The sequence below is a fragment of the Eptatretus burgeri genome, unplaced genomic scaffold, assembly GCF_056783735.1.
Source record: "Eptatretus burgeri isolate ZD-2024b unplaced genomic scaffold, Ebu_testis_v1 Ebu_testis_scaffold_3178, whole genome shotgun sequence".
Lineage (NCBI taxonomy): Eukaryota > Metazoa > Chordata > Myxini > Myxiniformes > Myxinidae > Eptatretus > Eptatretus burgeri.
Window position 1 is genome coordinate 82,646 of NW_028225126.1, and position 11,922 is coordinate 94,567.

The 11,922-nt window shown below is 43.2% G+C and overlaps 2 protein-coding genes across 7 annotated transcripts in view; both read left to right on the forward strand.

The window, feature by feature from the left end:
• LOC147006417 (uncharacterized) overlaps positions 1 to 11,723 on the forward strand; it is a 32,923-nt gene extending 21,200 nt beyond the window's left edge. For 4 of the 5 annotated variants that reach the window (XM_085868860.1, XM_085868858.1, XM_085868859.1 and 1 more), the window contains one exon: positions 3,947 to 4,685. In XM_085868860.1, coding sequence (XP_085724986.1) covers positions 3,947 to 4,386 — 440 coding nt within the window. In that variant the 3' untranslated portion in view covers positions 4,387 to 4,685. Of the gene's footprint in view, positions 1 to 3,946; positions 4,686 to 10,246; positions 10,466 to 10,601 lie in introns of those variants that run through there. The other variant, XR_015054855.1, reaches the window with a different exon arrangement.
• Positions 6,755 to 9,048, forward strand: LOC147006419 (E3 ubiquitin-protein ligase Siah1-like). Of its 2 annotated transcripts, none has more exons than XM_085868857.1 (2): positions 6,755 to 6,824; positions 7,202 to 9,048. In XM_085868857.1, the coding sequence occupies exon 2, from the start codon at positions 7,204 to 7,206 to the stop codon at positions 8,197 to 8,199; it is 996 nt and encodes a 331-aa protein (XP_085724983.1). In that variant the 5' UTR covers positions 6,755 to 6,824; positions 7,202 to 7,203; the 3' UTR covers positions 8,200 to 9,048. The 2 variants fall into 2 exon arrangements, with proteins under 2 accessions (XP_085724983.1, XP_085724981.1); XM_085868855.1 differs by having other exon boundaries at positions 6,767 to 6,982; positions 7,202 to 9,047.
• Positions 11,724 to 11,922: the final 199 nt, after the last annotated feature.

Consider the following 11,922-nt stretch of genomic DNA (forward strand, 5'->3'; position numbering starts at 1 on the left):
TAGAAGACACAGACCACCGACCAACCTGCGATGAGAGAGTTTGAGGCCCAAAGACAGCCTCATCGCGGGAGGTGTCAATGATCCTAAATGCCTTGGTTTCCACAGCGTGAAGCCGAGGAAGGTGGGAGGCAGGAGCACCAGCCCAGAGGCGAGAGCAGTACTCCATCAGGCTGCAGACGAAAGCAAAGCCCGTGAGCCTTGAGGAACTCCAGTCTGGATAGGTGGAGGGGTTGAGAGAACTCCATTTAGAGCCACACGTTGGCTGAGACAGGAGAGAAAGTCTGCGAGCCATGAGTGGAGATGGCCTTGGGTACCATAGGAAGAGGGCTTGGTGAGTAGGACAGGGTGTCAGACCGTGTCAAAAGTGTCAGACCGTGATATGTCTCGGGATGTGGCTAAGATTTCATGTCTGGCATTGAGGACCTCCATCCATTGTTGGGAGAGCAGAAGCAGCATATCTCGGGTGGAGTGACCCGGTCTGAAACCAAATTGATGATCGGAATTCAAGCCATTGGAGAAGAGGAAGGATTTAATGTGTGAAGCATTGATGAAAGCGATGATGATTTTAAGGATTATAAAAACAAAACAACTAAGTTTAGCTGTGCTGAAGCAGTCTTATACACCAATGACCCTTATACAATGTAATAAGACAACGTTGAGTCGCAATTTAGGAGATGGATGTTTTATTGATTACTATCGAACGGAGCGTCAATCAGCATCGTACATAGACATTTGGCAATCTCTTTTTCACCATCATATACATGTCCCATCCTTTAATACTCGCATGGTATTTATCAATGGTATATATCAATGTATTGCATGGTTTTTGGAAGTATTATGAAGGCGATTTGTGTTTTACAGTCCTCAAGGCAGTATTGACAGTGTGAAGTCGATGGCACGCCATTGTAAATTCCCACGCTTCCCACCAAAAGCAAATTTGGAAGATGGCAAAAAGTTCCACCAATAACGACCTAATATCACATGAGGAGTTAAATGTTTTTTCCCTCATTTTGACACCTGTGATCCCACTCTAGCCAATCAGAGCCAGAGATACTGATGACTGTGAGCTAATTAATGGGGGCTCAGATTACCATTGATGTCATAACTGATGAATCAATCAGTGTCAACATTACAAAGACAAGCTTATATTTGCATGCTCTCTCTCACTTCCCAGTTCTCTTGCTGTGATTCAACCTTGAGAAGTACAGCCCAAAAATCTTTGGTTAATATGTCGTGTTTCTTTTCTTGAATATTAAATTTCTGAAGTACCAAACAGCTTTTAGCTCTCATATGAGCCTCGACAGTGTACACAAAAAAAACTGTTCCGATACTATGAACAAGAAAAAGAGCAATCAGAAATTGCAGACCCTCGCCAGGACTGCTTTTGTGTGGTGTAAATTGTATAGTGTTTATTTACTGGTGTGTTACATAATTACTAAGAGATATAATGAGAATTTCCACTTTATAACTGCTGGCAGTGATGACCAGGTACCAAGACATCCCGCTTTGATGCAACCTTGCTTTGATCGGACACCTGATCCTGATCCGTGACGTTTTTTGTTATTATTATTACTCAATTGAATTTATAATAGGACAAGTCTGAAGACGACAATGGTTCACGAGTGGTATTTGAAGATGTAGATTGTTTCAGAAGTCAAGGATGAGACAATGTGATAATTTTTGACCAAGTTATAAAAATGATCAACATGATGTGGTACGAGTGACAGGTTATTAGCTGCAAAATGTCGAAAACCCGGTTTCGTTCAACACCTTTCAAAATTTGACCTTTGCATAACCTTTAAAGGTCACAAAACAATGTTGTGGACATGAAAATAAGGAAACAGGATACGTGCTATAGCTTATTGGAGTTAGTTCGTCGAAGAAGGTCGAAACCCCGGTTCGATTCCCACAACTTTGAAAATTCAACCTTTGTGAACTTTAAAGGTCAAAGGTCAAGGATTATGACCTTTGGTGCAAAATTTCCAATGGAACATTCCAGGAACAATATAACGTCATATAGGCTATATGGCATTTCGCACTCCTCGGATTATCCATACTTTGATGAAATCAGCGTAAAACAAACTTGAAGGGGGCGCCACGGGCAAGGTGTTCGAGATAGAGCAAAATGGTTTCAAGACTTTAGGTGGGGAATGACCTCAAGATTATGCATAAAAAATATTGTCATCCGAGCTCTCAAAGTTTGGGCGGTCGTATGATTTTTATGTCAAAATTCTCAATTTTCTCAGTTCGTGACCTTTTGACCTTGGGACAAAAATGAAAAATCGAGCTCCGTGGGGCTATGCAGGTGTCATTGGTAACCTAAATACCGAAACCAAAGCTAACCAAATACCGAAACCTCTGCCAGATTCAACAAGCCCCCTCGGAGAAGATGGATTTTGATGTCAAAATTCGCAATTTTCTAAGTTCGTAACCTTGTGACCTTGACCTTGGGACAAAAATGAAAAATCGAGCTCTGTGGGGCTATGCAGGTGCCATTAGGCGAACCAAATACCGAAACCCCTGCCAGATTCGACAAACCTCCTCGGAGAAGATGGATATTTATGTTAAAATTCACAATTTTCTAAGTTCGTGACCTTGTGACCTTGACCTTGGGACGAAAATGGAAAATCAAGCTCTGTGGGGCTATGCAGGTGCCATTGGGCTAACGAAATACCGAAACCACTGCCAAATTCGACAAACCCCCTCGGAGAAGATGCAAATTGAAATCGGTTACCCCCTAAAAACACGTTTTTTGGGCGTGGCTCCGCCCATAATGGGCGCACCCCACCCATTCTCAGGAAAACACAACTAGATCATGATATAAACCTCCCACCAAAATTTTTTGTCAGGATCGGATCAAAACCCACGGAGCTATGCTCGGGACAGACAGACACACACCAATAACGAATATCGTGGTCACTTACTTTTTCATGAACCAATAATAAAAAATCAAAAAAAAAATCACCCGTTTCAAAAAAGTAAACAATTCTGGCTGCCAGACCATGCGCCTGATCAAGTTTAAATTTAAAATATGTATTCCACATCACCACTCGATCATAAATATGAAGTTTCATGTCGAGTAATTAAGCGGTTCCAGAGAAAACATTATTTAATCTTTTTACTCAATCCAATATGGCTGCCAAGCCATGTGACCTATCAATTATTCCTGAACAAACTTGTATGTCTCTGGCTTGGGCAACATTTGTGTGAAGTTTCCCCTTGATCTGTCCAGCCATTCTGGATAAGATTTTTGAAGGTTTAAAAAAAAACAACATGGTTGCCACACCACGTGACCTATGACGTCATAATTATGATTAAAACATTCTACACGAGTAGTCGCACATATGGTGAGAATTTCGTCTCAATCTGACAAGCGGTTGCAGAGAAAAACAGAAAAGTTCGATGTGGCCAAACAGACAAACAGACCCAAACGCAATACCCTCTCATTTGGCGAGGGTAATAACTATTTTTTATTAATTTTTTTTCGAAGAAATATGTTTTTATAAATAAATAAAATTAGAAAAAAAATGTTTGGCTTGGGATCCTCAAAACCCCAGGTTACCTATTGAGGGTTAAGTGATTGATATTACAGGATTGGTCTCTCATTAAGGTATGGCCTTTGGTTGTCACGGATCACTCATTAGATCTCTCTCTTTGGTGTTGCCTTTGGTTGTGACATAGATCGTTCATTCGTTCTCTCCCTGAGGTCTCTCCCTGTGTTTGCGACACCGATCGTTCATTGGGTCTCTTTCTGTGGTTGTGACATGAATCGTCCATTTCGTGCCATTTTACGTGTATCGGTGTTAAATGTGATGTGTGGATTAAAAAAGGTCTTCACTGAATTATTTATTCTTTTTAGAGAGAGAGAGAAACCCACATAACCACAGAAGAGATCAGTTGGTGTTACATTGTGAGAGTTGTCAATAACATTTTCATTGTCTTCCAGACAAGTATGGCCGAGCGGACGGTCGTGATGAAACACCGTCAACAAGCTGTACAAATACGGCTGCATCAACGAAATCTGCTGTCGGAATGAAACGCAAAAGAAAAGTACGAGTATGTAGTTGCCGTTCCGGCACTAGTTCTCTTCCAGAGTCGTGTCGCTGTGAGTGCTGTGAGTGGAAAAGCAAAGAAGCATTGAGGGAGAAGGTCCGGAGGAAGAAGCTGAAGCACAACTTTACAGAGTTGAAAAATAATTTGGATGAGCTTGTTGGAATCAGTCATGTTCCTGAAGCAATGATCCTGAACAAAGCGACAAAATGTGTGGTTGAGCTCAGAGAGACTGAGAGGAGACTTTTAGAGGAGAAAGAACGGCTGCACGTGAAAAAGATTGCCCTGAACCTGAAGAAGGAAGCACTTGAATTGGAACAAGGATCCTTAAAATAGAAAAAAGAAATGTCATACTTGGAACAAGCGAACTTAAATCACACTGGGAATCACACTGGGGTCACACAGGGAATGTATTGTTTATTCAGTTATAAGATGGTTCCAATTTTGTTGTTGTTGCTTGTGTTGTTCGTTCTCTAAATCAACTTGGCACTGATTGAACAACTTTGTTTGTTGGGAAGAAAAAACAATTTATTTTTGTGATTCATAAATTTTTTTTATTTATAATTTATTGTTTTATTTATGATTTATAATTTATTGTTTTATGTTTAATGAATAAATAAAAACCTTGAAGTTTCTCAGTGGGATGTAACTTTTGGGGTATAATAAAACAATTCCGTGGTTAAGTTCATGGCTGCACGTCAGGTATCAAGTGAACAATGAAATCCCAGACAATCTATTTGTTCAAGCCACCCTCGTAAGGTAATTCGGAAAAATATTTTATTTTGGAATCCTTGACAAACTGCACCTCCGTGGAACCGTTGGTGATTTCCTCAGAAATTAACGAGGCAGGGAATCCCAGGAAATGAAAGAGGCACGGAATCCCAGGAAGTGAAAGAGGCAGGGAATCCCAGGAAATGAATGAGGCTGTGAATCCAAGGAAATGAATGAGGCAGGGAACCCCAGGAAATGAAAGAGGCAGGGAATCCCAGGAAATAAAAGGCAGGGAATCCCAGGAAATTAAAGAGGCAGGAATCCCAGGAAATGAAAGAGGCAGGAATCCCAGGAAATGAATGAGGCTGTGAATCCAAAGAAATGAATGAGGCAGGGAATCCCAGGAAATGAATGAGGCAGGGAATCCCAGGAAATGAAAGAGGCAGGAATCCCAGGAAATGAATGAGGCTGTGAATCCAAAGAAATGAATGAGGCAGGGAATCCCAGGAAATGAATGAGGCAGGGAATCCCAGGAAATGAATGAGGCAGGGAATCCCAGGAAATGAATGAGGCAGGCCAATTTGATCATATATTCTCCCGCATTGAAGAAACAAATAAAAACTCCATAATTTGGGAAATACGAATCCTCATTTTACAAACAGGCACAATGACCACAATGTGAGGCTCGAACCTTTGTCAGGCCACTCTCAACCTTTGGCCGAAACATTGTGCTTTTGAATCCCTCGAAAGTCATCCGAAACGACCTCGTGTGAATTGCTACCTTGCTCACCTGTGTGAATGTAAATAAGGAAACACTCTACTCGAACAAGGTGTTTGGGTGAATGAGTCAGTCCTCATCACAGAATACGAGTCGATGTGAAGGATGGTGTGTGTCCACAATGGCGGACAAGATTAAATAATGGATTTTTTAAAATCAAATATGAAACTTGCTAGTTCATTTACAAAGTTGACCTTTCGAGCAGAACGAAGAAGGAAAAGAGGAAGAAAAAGAAGTATGGAGATGGGGGGAGAATTATCAAGTAAGTGAATGAATCGCTTCTTTTATAATCATCGCTATATGATAAAAACAACAAGTAATGTCAGGGACAAAGATCAAAGGGACTAGATCCAAGATCAAGGGTCAAGTGTGGGTTCTGTGAGTGGGTTCCAGGTAGTCTTCGGTCATTAGATGAAGGGGATTGGGTGGAAAGCTGAATGAGGATCTACGAATCAGGAAGATGGACGTGAAACTCAAGGGTCAAAGATCAATGGAGAAAGATCAAGCGTCCATTCTTGCTTGCAGACTTATCTGATGCTGCGGATCCCCCGACGAAGACCGTTGGGGTCTCACTCTTTGCCTGACCTCCCAGGACGCAGAGAGTCCCCTCTGACGATTACACCACCTCGGCTGGTTAAAGTGTTCTTCGTATTTTATTTAATTTTTAGCAGCGTCTCGCGTAGCGAACGCTGCTCAAAGAGAGCTCGGTGTTGTTGTTCTTGTTCTTCTTCTTGTGAAGACAAAACCTTTATATTAGGACTCGGCTCCTTTATAAACATGATCCGGATCTCCTTAAATACTAAACACTTGTACACATCCTCACATTAAGGGTGCCTTTTGAGAGCGTCTATCATGAACTTTTAAATATATTCGGACATTTGCTTTAAAGTTTCGAAAAGTTCACGTTACTATTTAAATATTATTCCATTTAATATATTGTAATTTCGTAAATACATTATTTATTTCGTAAGTACACGATATTTCGTAAATACAGTATAACGGGTCTCGCTATTGGCTTAATCAAGGCACGTGACGAAATATCGGAAGTTGTTGTTGTTGTTTTTTTGTATTTTTTTAGCCCACAAAACCTTTAGGACGCTGCTCTTGGACACATTTGTCCTTGCTTATGAAAAACAAGCTGTTTGAAAGCGTGTGCAGCTCACGAACACAAATTTTAAAATAATTATTTTTTCCCCGCTTCTCAATGCGGTGACGTCACTTCCTGTCTCGTCACGAGAGGGCCATGCGTGACTCGATTGAGATCCCTTTGAAAGACACAGACGAGGTATGTAGCAGTGACAGGTCGGTTAGTAATGGAAATACTCTTTATAAAGGTGGAAGGAGTGTCGAGGGAGTAATAAAGGAGCACGAACGTGATATCTTCAGTCATTCTGAGCCTGTCTTGTTGTGCCGACCCAGTGCGGACAGTATACGATGAGCACTGTGACTCTTGCACTTTGTATCAAACTTTCCCTGAATCCAAGATGATGATGATGATTGGATGATTTATTTTTAGTTCATTATTCTGTTTTACATTGCATAAACGTCATCGAGATTGGCGATTATGACGTCAGACACTGCATGACGTCATACGTCATCGCCCCTCCGGCGGTGGAGTACAATTACCCTGCTCCTCCTCTAACTTGATACACCTGTTTACAGGAATGAGTGGGCTGCATGGACTGGGGTTTTCCAACGGTGTATCTCGGTCACTTCCAGCGCAACGTTTCCATCGAGGCTGGAACATGTCACGGATGAACAAACACCTGCTCAACTTCTTCCGGTGCTCCTTGTGCCCTGAGTACCTTGTGCCGCCCATCATAAAGTGCATGGACGGTCACATGGTTTGCCTCACGTGCCGGTCAAAATTCACCTGCTGCCCCATTTGCTGGGGTCCGATGAGCGGTGGCCGTAACCTGTCCCGGGAAAAAATGGCGGAAGTCGTGCACTTTCCGTGCAGGTACGCTTTCTCGGGCTGTCGAGTGAGGATTCCGTACACCGACAAGCCGGACCACGAAGACCTGTGTGAATTCCACCCGTACCCTTGCCCCTGTCCGAGTATCTCCTGCAGGTGGCAGGGTCGGCTCGAGGCCATGGTGCCGCATCTGCGAGACGAGCACAAGTTCATTACGGAATTAGAGGAGGAGGAAACACGAATAGTTTTGAAAAAAATCGAACTCAGTGACGCCCAGGACTGGGTCATCATGCAGGTTTGCTTTGGCTTCCATTTCCTGCTCGTCCTGAAGAAGCAAGGGGAATCCAATGGCCGTGATCAGTTTTTCGCCATCGTGATACTCATCGGGACACGCAAGCAGGCCGAGCGCTTCATGTACCACGTCAAACTCGTCGGTCATCGCCGTCGTCTCACCTGGGATGCCACGCCGAGCCCCGTTCAAGAAGGCATTGACGCAGCGATTCTCAACAAGAACTGTTTCTCCATCGACTTGAGTACTGCGCGTCTGTTTACCGAGAACGGAAATCTCACCCTCCACGTGACCATCTCCCAGTCGCCCTCCCAAACGTCAGGGGCTGAAGGATTTGCATCCTTTGGAGCATTGCAATTGGGACAGAAGTGTAACGTACGACCCGTTAGCTGCTTCGGCTATGCCCACCGGACCCTCCGACAGACCTCTTGGCACCGCAGGGAACCTTCTTGGTGACCTCGTCATTGCGTAAAAACGTTCTCACCATCGCGTTTTCACCATCCTCAAGGTTTCGAGCTTTCACTTGATGTCTCGGTGATAAAGGTCATCTCTGCACCATTTCTGGAGCCAGCGAACGCAACGATTTCCTCGTCAACGCCTCTTCTCCTGCGGCTCCACCTGCAGACCTTGAGGATTCTCCTGCGTTTTCAATTTGACCGGTTCGGTTGAATGTTTTGTGAATTTTTTGCATTTAGTGTTCTCAAGTCATTTTGAATTGACAGCAGACCCAAAGAACAGCTTGAATCGCCAATACAGGAGGTCGTTTCCTCGCATCCCCACCGACCGATGGCCACCCTGAGCGTGCGGAGCGATTTGCCGGCGTGTCCTCCCATCGATGAACATGTCCCTTTGGGTTTCCCCACATGAACAGCAAGGCCTGATCATAATCTCCAAAAGTTTTTTGTTTGTTACATCCAGTTCACTTTCCTTCGTACTAAGTGTGGATTCCACGGACAGTAAGTGCCGTGGATCCTCTGTGCAGTTTGAATAAAGAATTGGGGTTTTTACCCACACAAGACACACTCGCTCCCAGTCCCGTTCCTTTACCCTGTTAGTTGGAGACGAAGCCTTTGTACAAGCCAATGGCAAAGCCAGGAATTTATGTTTGAAATGCTTCAAGTTGTGCATTTTGGGTTCTCCTACATTGAGCTGTGGACTCAGGCCTTGTGGAGTTGTGGTCCAAGTATCCGATGAAACACCGTATCTGTGAAGCTGATATAATCCGGTAATCAATCACTGAATCATCACGTTTGAGATGAAATTTGCAAATAAATAAATAAACAAGTGGAGTGTCGTTCGAGACACCGAGAAGACACTTTTCTTGTCAACAAGTTCAGCTGAAAATCTCTTGAGTTGACCTTGGAAAAAAATAATTGAAACAAACTTTAAAATGTTGCCAAGAGTATTAAAATTAATCAGATACTCGTCTCATAAAATTAAACAAAAACTGTTTTTGTTTACCGGGTAAACAAAATTAATTAATTGAATGAAGTTCCTCACTTGCACATCTGTGAATAACATCGAACTTTGTACCTGGACAATGCTCCGATCAGTCATTTTGTTTGAAGATATCACAAGACACATGAAAGAGCGTGGAAATGTTTAATTCGGCATTTGTTGAAGTCTTCAAACTATCATAACTTAAACAAACAAGGACAAATGTGTCCAAGAGCCGCGTCCTGAAGGCAATAACAACAACAACTTCCGATATTTCGTCACGTGCCTTGATGGAGCCAATAGCGAGACCCGTCATGGTGGCTCCTCGTTCATGATGAGAAAATCGTGTATTTACGAAATTACAACACATTAAATGGAATAATCTTTAAATAGTAACGTGAACTTTTCGAAACTTTAAAACAAATGTCCGAATATATTTAAAAGTTCATGATAGACGCTCTCAAAAGGCACCCTCAATGCGAGGATGTGTACAGGTGTTTAATATTTAAGGAGATTCGGATCCTGTATATAAAAGAGCCGAGTCTTAAAGGTTTTGTCTTCACCACAAGAAGAAGAACAACAAGAAGAAGAAGAAAAATGAGGAGCTCTCTTCGAGCCACGTTCGCTTTGCGAGACGCGGCTAAAAACTGAAATGGTGTCGTACGGGACAAAATACGTGTCGTACGGGACAAAATACGTGTCGTACGGGACAAAATACGTGTCGTACGGGACAACCTCAACGAAAAGTAGAGGATAATCTGAATTTGGTCTTGGGCTTGCTCTTGTTATCTTGAATTATAATTGCGTACCAATCCTGTGAGCTACACCTGTCATACCTGCTGCTTCGGTGAATGAGGAAGATCATGTTGAACTCTTGAAACGGCTTTATCCTTTATCCCCCAGATAACTCGGGAGAGGGGGGGGCAGCCTTCATCCTTGCAGAAGCTACAACGCCCTGCATTGTACCAAACGTGTGTCGATGTTAAAGTTGGTTTTGAAGTTCGTCTTGTCTCTCACTGCTTTGTTTATAACACCATCCCAATGTCTTCCTGCGGTACTATTTCAGGTTCCTGGGTGAGTGGTCTGAGCACCTCCTGCACCTGGAGCTGGTGAACTGCCGTTGGATCACAAACAAGTCCTTGGAATCTGTAATCAAGCTCTGCCCAAACCTTCGTGACCTGGACCTGTCGTCATGTGACTGAATACCACCCAGAGAATTCAAGCAGCTCTCGTCCTTGCAGAGGCTACAACGCCTCGTCCTGTACCGAACGCAGATCGATGTGAGGTCTTTACGAAGTTTATGTTCGTTTTACTCTCTCGCAGATTTGTCATTAATAAAACCATTGTAAGTAAATCTTGATTTTTTATGGCAATGTGAAATTGAGACCCCCCCACTCCACTTCCTCTGCCCCCCCCCCCAGGCAAGTGGATTGAAAGTCTAACGCAGATGGAACTCGAGGGGGAGCACTCGGGAGAGTGCAAAACCTCCACCGCCAATACTGCTGGGTCACTCAAGCGAACCTTATATCTTATTCATTAAATTTGATGTCAACAGTGCTGACAGTTATAGTTCTTCACTAAATTCACACTAATCGTCTGGAATACATTGTGCACAAACGCTCAAGCCGGATTTTCGATTTAGATCTTTGTTCACCTACAGCGCCCCCTCGAACTTTGGGGATCTCCGGTTTCAAACCGCATTTTCGGTACTTTTCATTCAAATGGATACCGAGTAGTTATCAGAAGATAGAACTGGATGAGATTTGAAATGCATAATCTTTAGGTGATTCCCTATCCGCTATATGACATCCATTTTCCTCTATATATCTTACAGTCTCCATGCTCGGCGACCCATCGCCACCGACCGGCTTGTCTGTTTGCTTGTTGATGACCAAAATATCTCAAAAAACTTGTGGACAGATTCGGATGAAAATTGGTGGAGAGCTTGTGATATGTGACACCGACGAAATTATTAGATTTTGGTGAAGATCCACATCCGGTTCTGGATCCGAGAAGTTTTTGAGTGATTCTTCACCGTTGAGAGATCGGACCTAAAGCGACGTGGAGCAGGATATCTCAAAAAGTTATGGACGGATTCGGACGAAACTTGGTGAATGAGTTGGTTCGGTGACAAGAAGAAGCCGATTAAATTTTAATCCAGCTCCGAATCCATATGAAGCCTCTCAGTGGGATACAAAACGTAAACTGAACAGCATGGCGGAGGTACGCGCTCCACCGAGAGTCTTCGAGTTTACGCAGCATTTATCTTGTGACTTTCAACAAACAACTCTCCTCCTCTCATCACACCCCCTTCCCTTCCCCTTCCTCATCGTTTTAAATCCCCTTTTTTTCTTCCTTCCAGTGTGTTAATAACTAAGAATACTGAACAGTTTTGTTGGGCTTGTTATTTTGTCAAGTTATATTTTTTCGGAAACATTCTGGTGGAATTTTGTCTCTTTAATTATACAATCCAGGACTTGGATTAAGTTAAAAACTGCACACAATACTTATGGTGATTTAATTGTTCCACACTTAAACTGTTCCACACAGGACCTGGACCTTGGCTGGTGTGAGCGTGTGCGGGCAGGCGGTGGCACTCTCAGTGAGATGGTGCGAGAGATGTCCAGTCTGCGCCGACTGGTGTTAACGGGTAACCGCTCCGTCAGCAACACTGTGACGTAACAAACGAATGAGACGGACCGACATGATGAAGATTTTCAATTGTTCGTCAGAACAAACAGT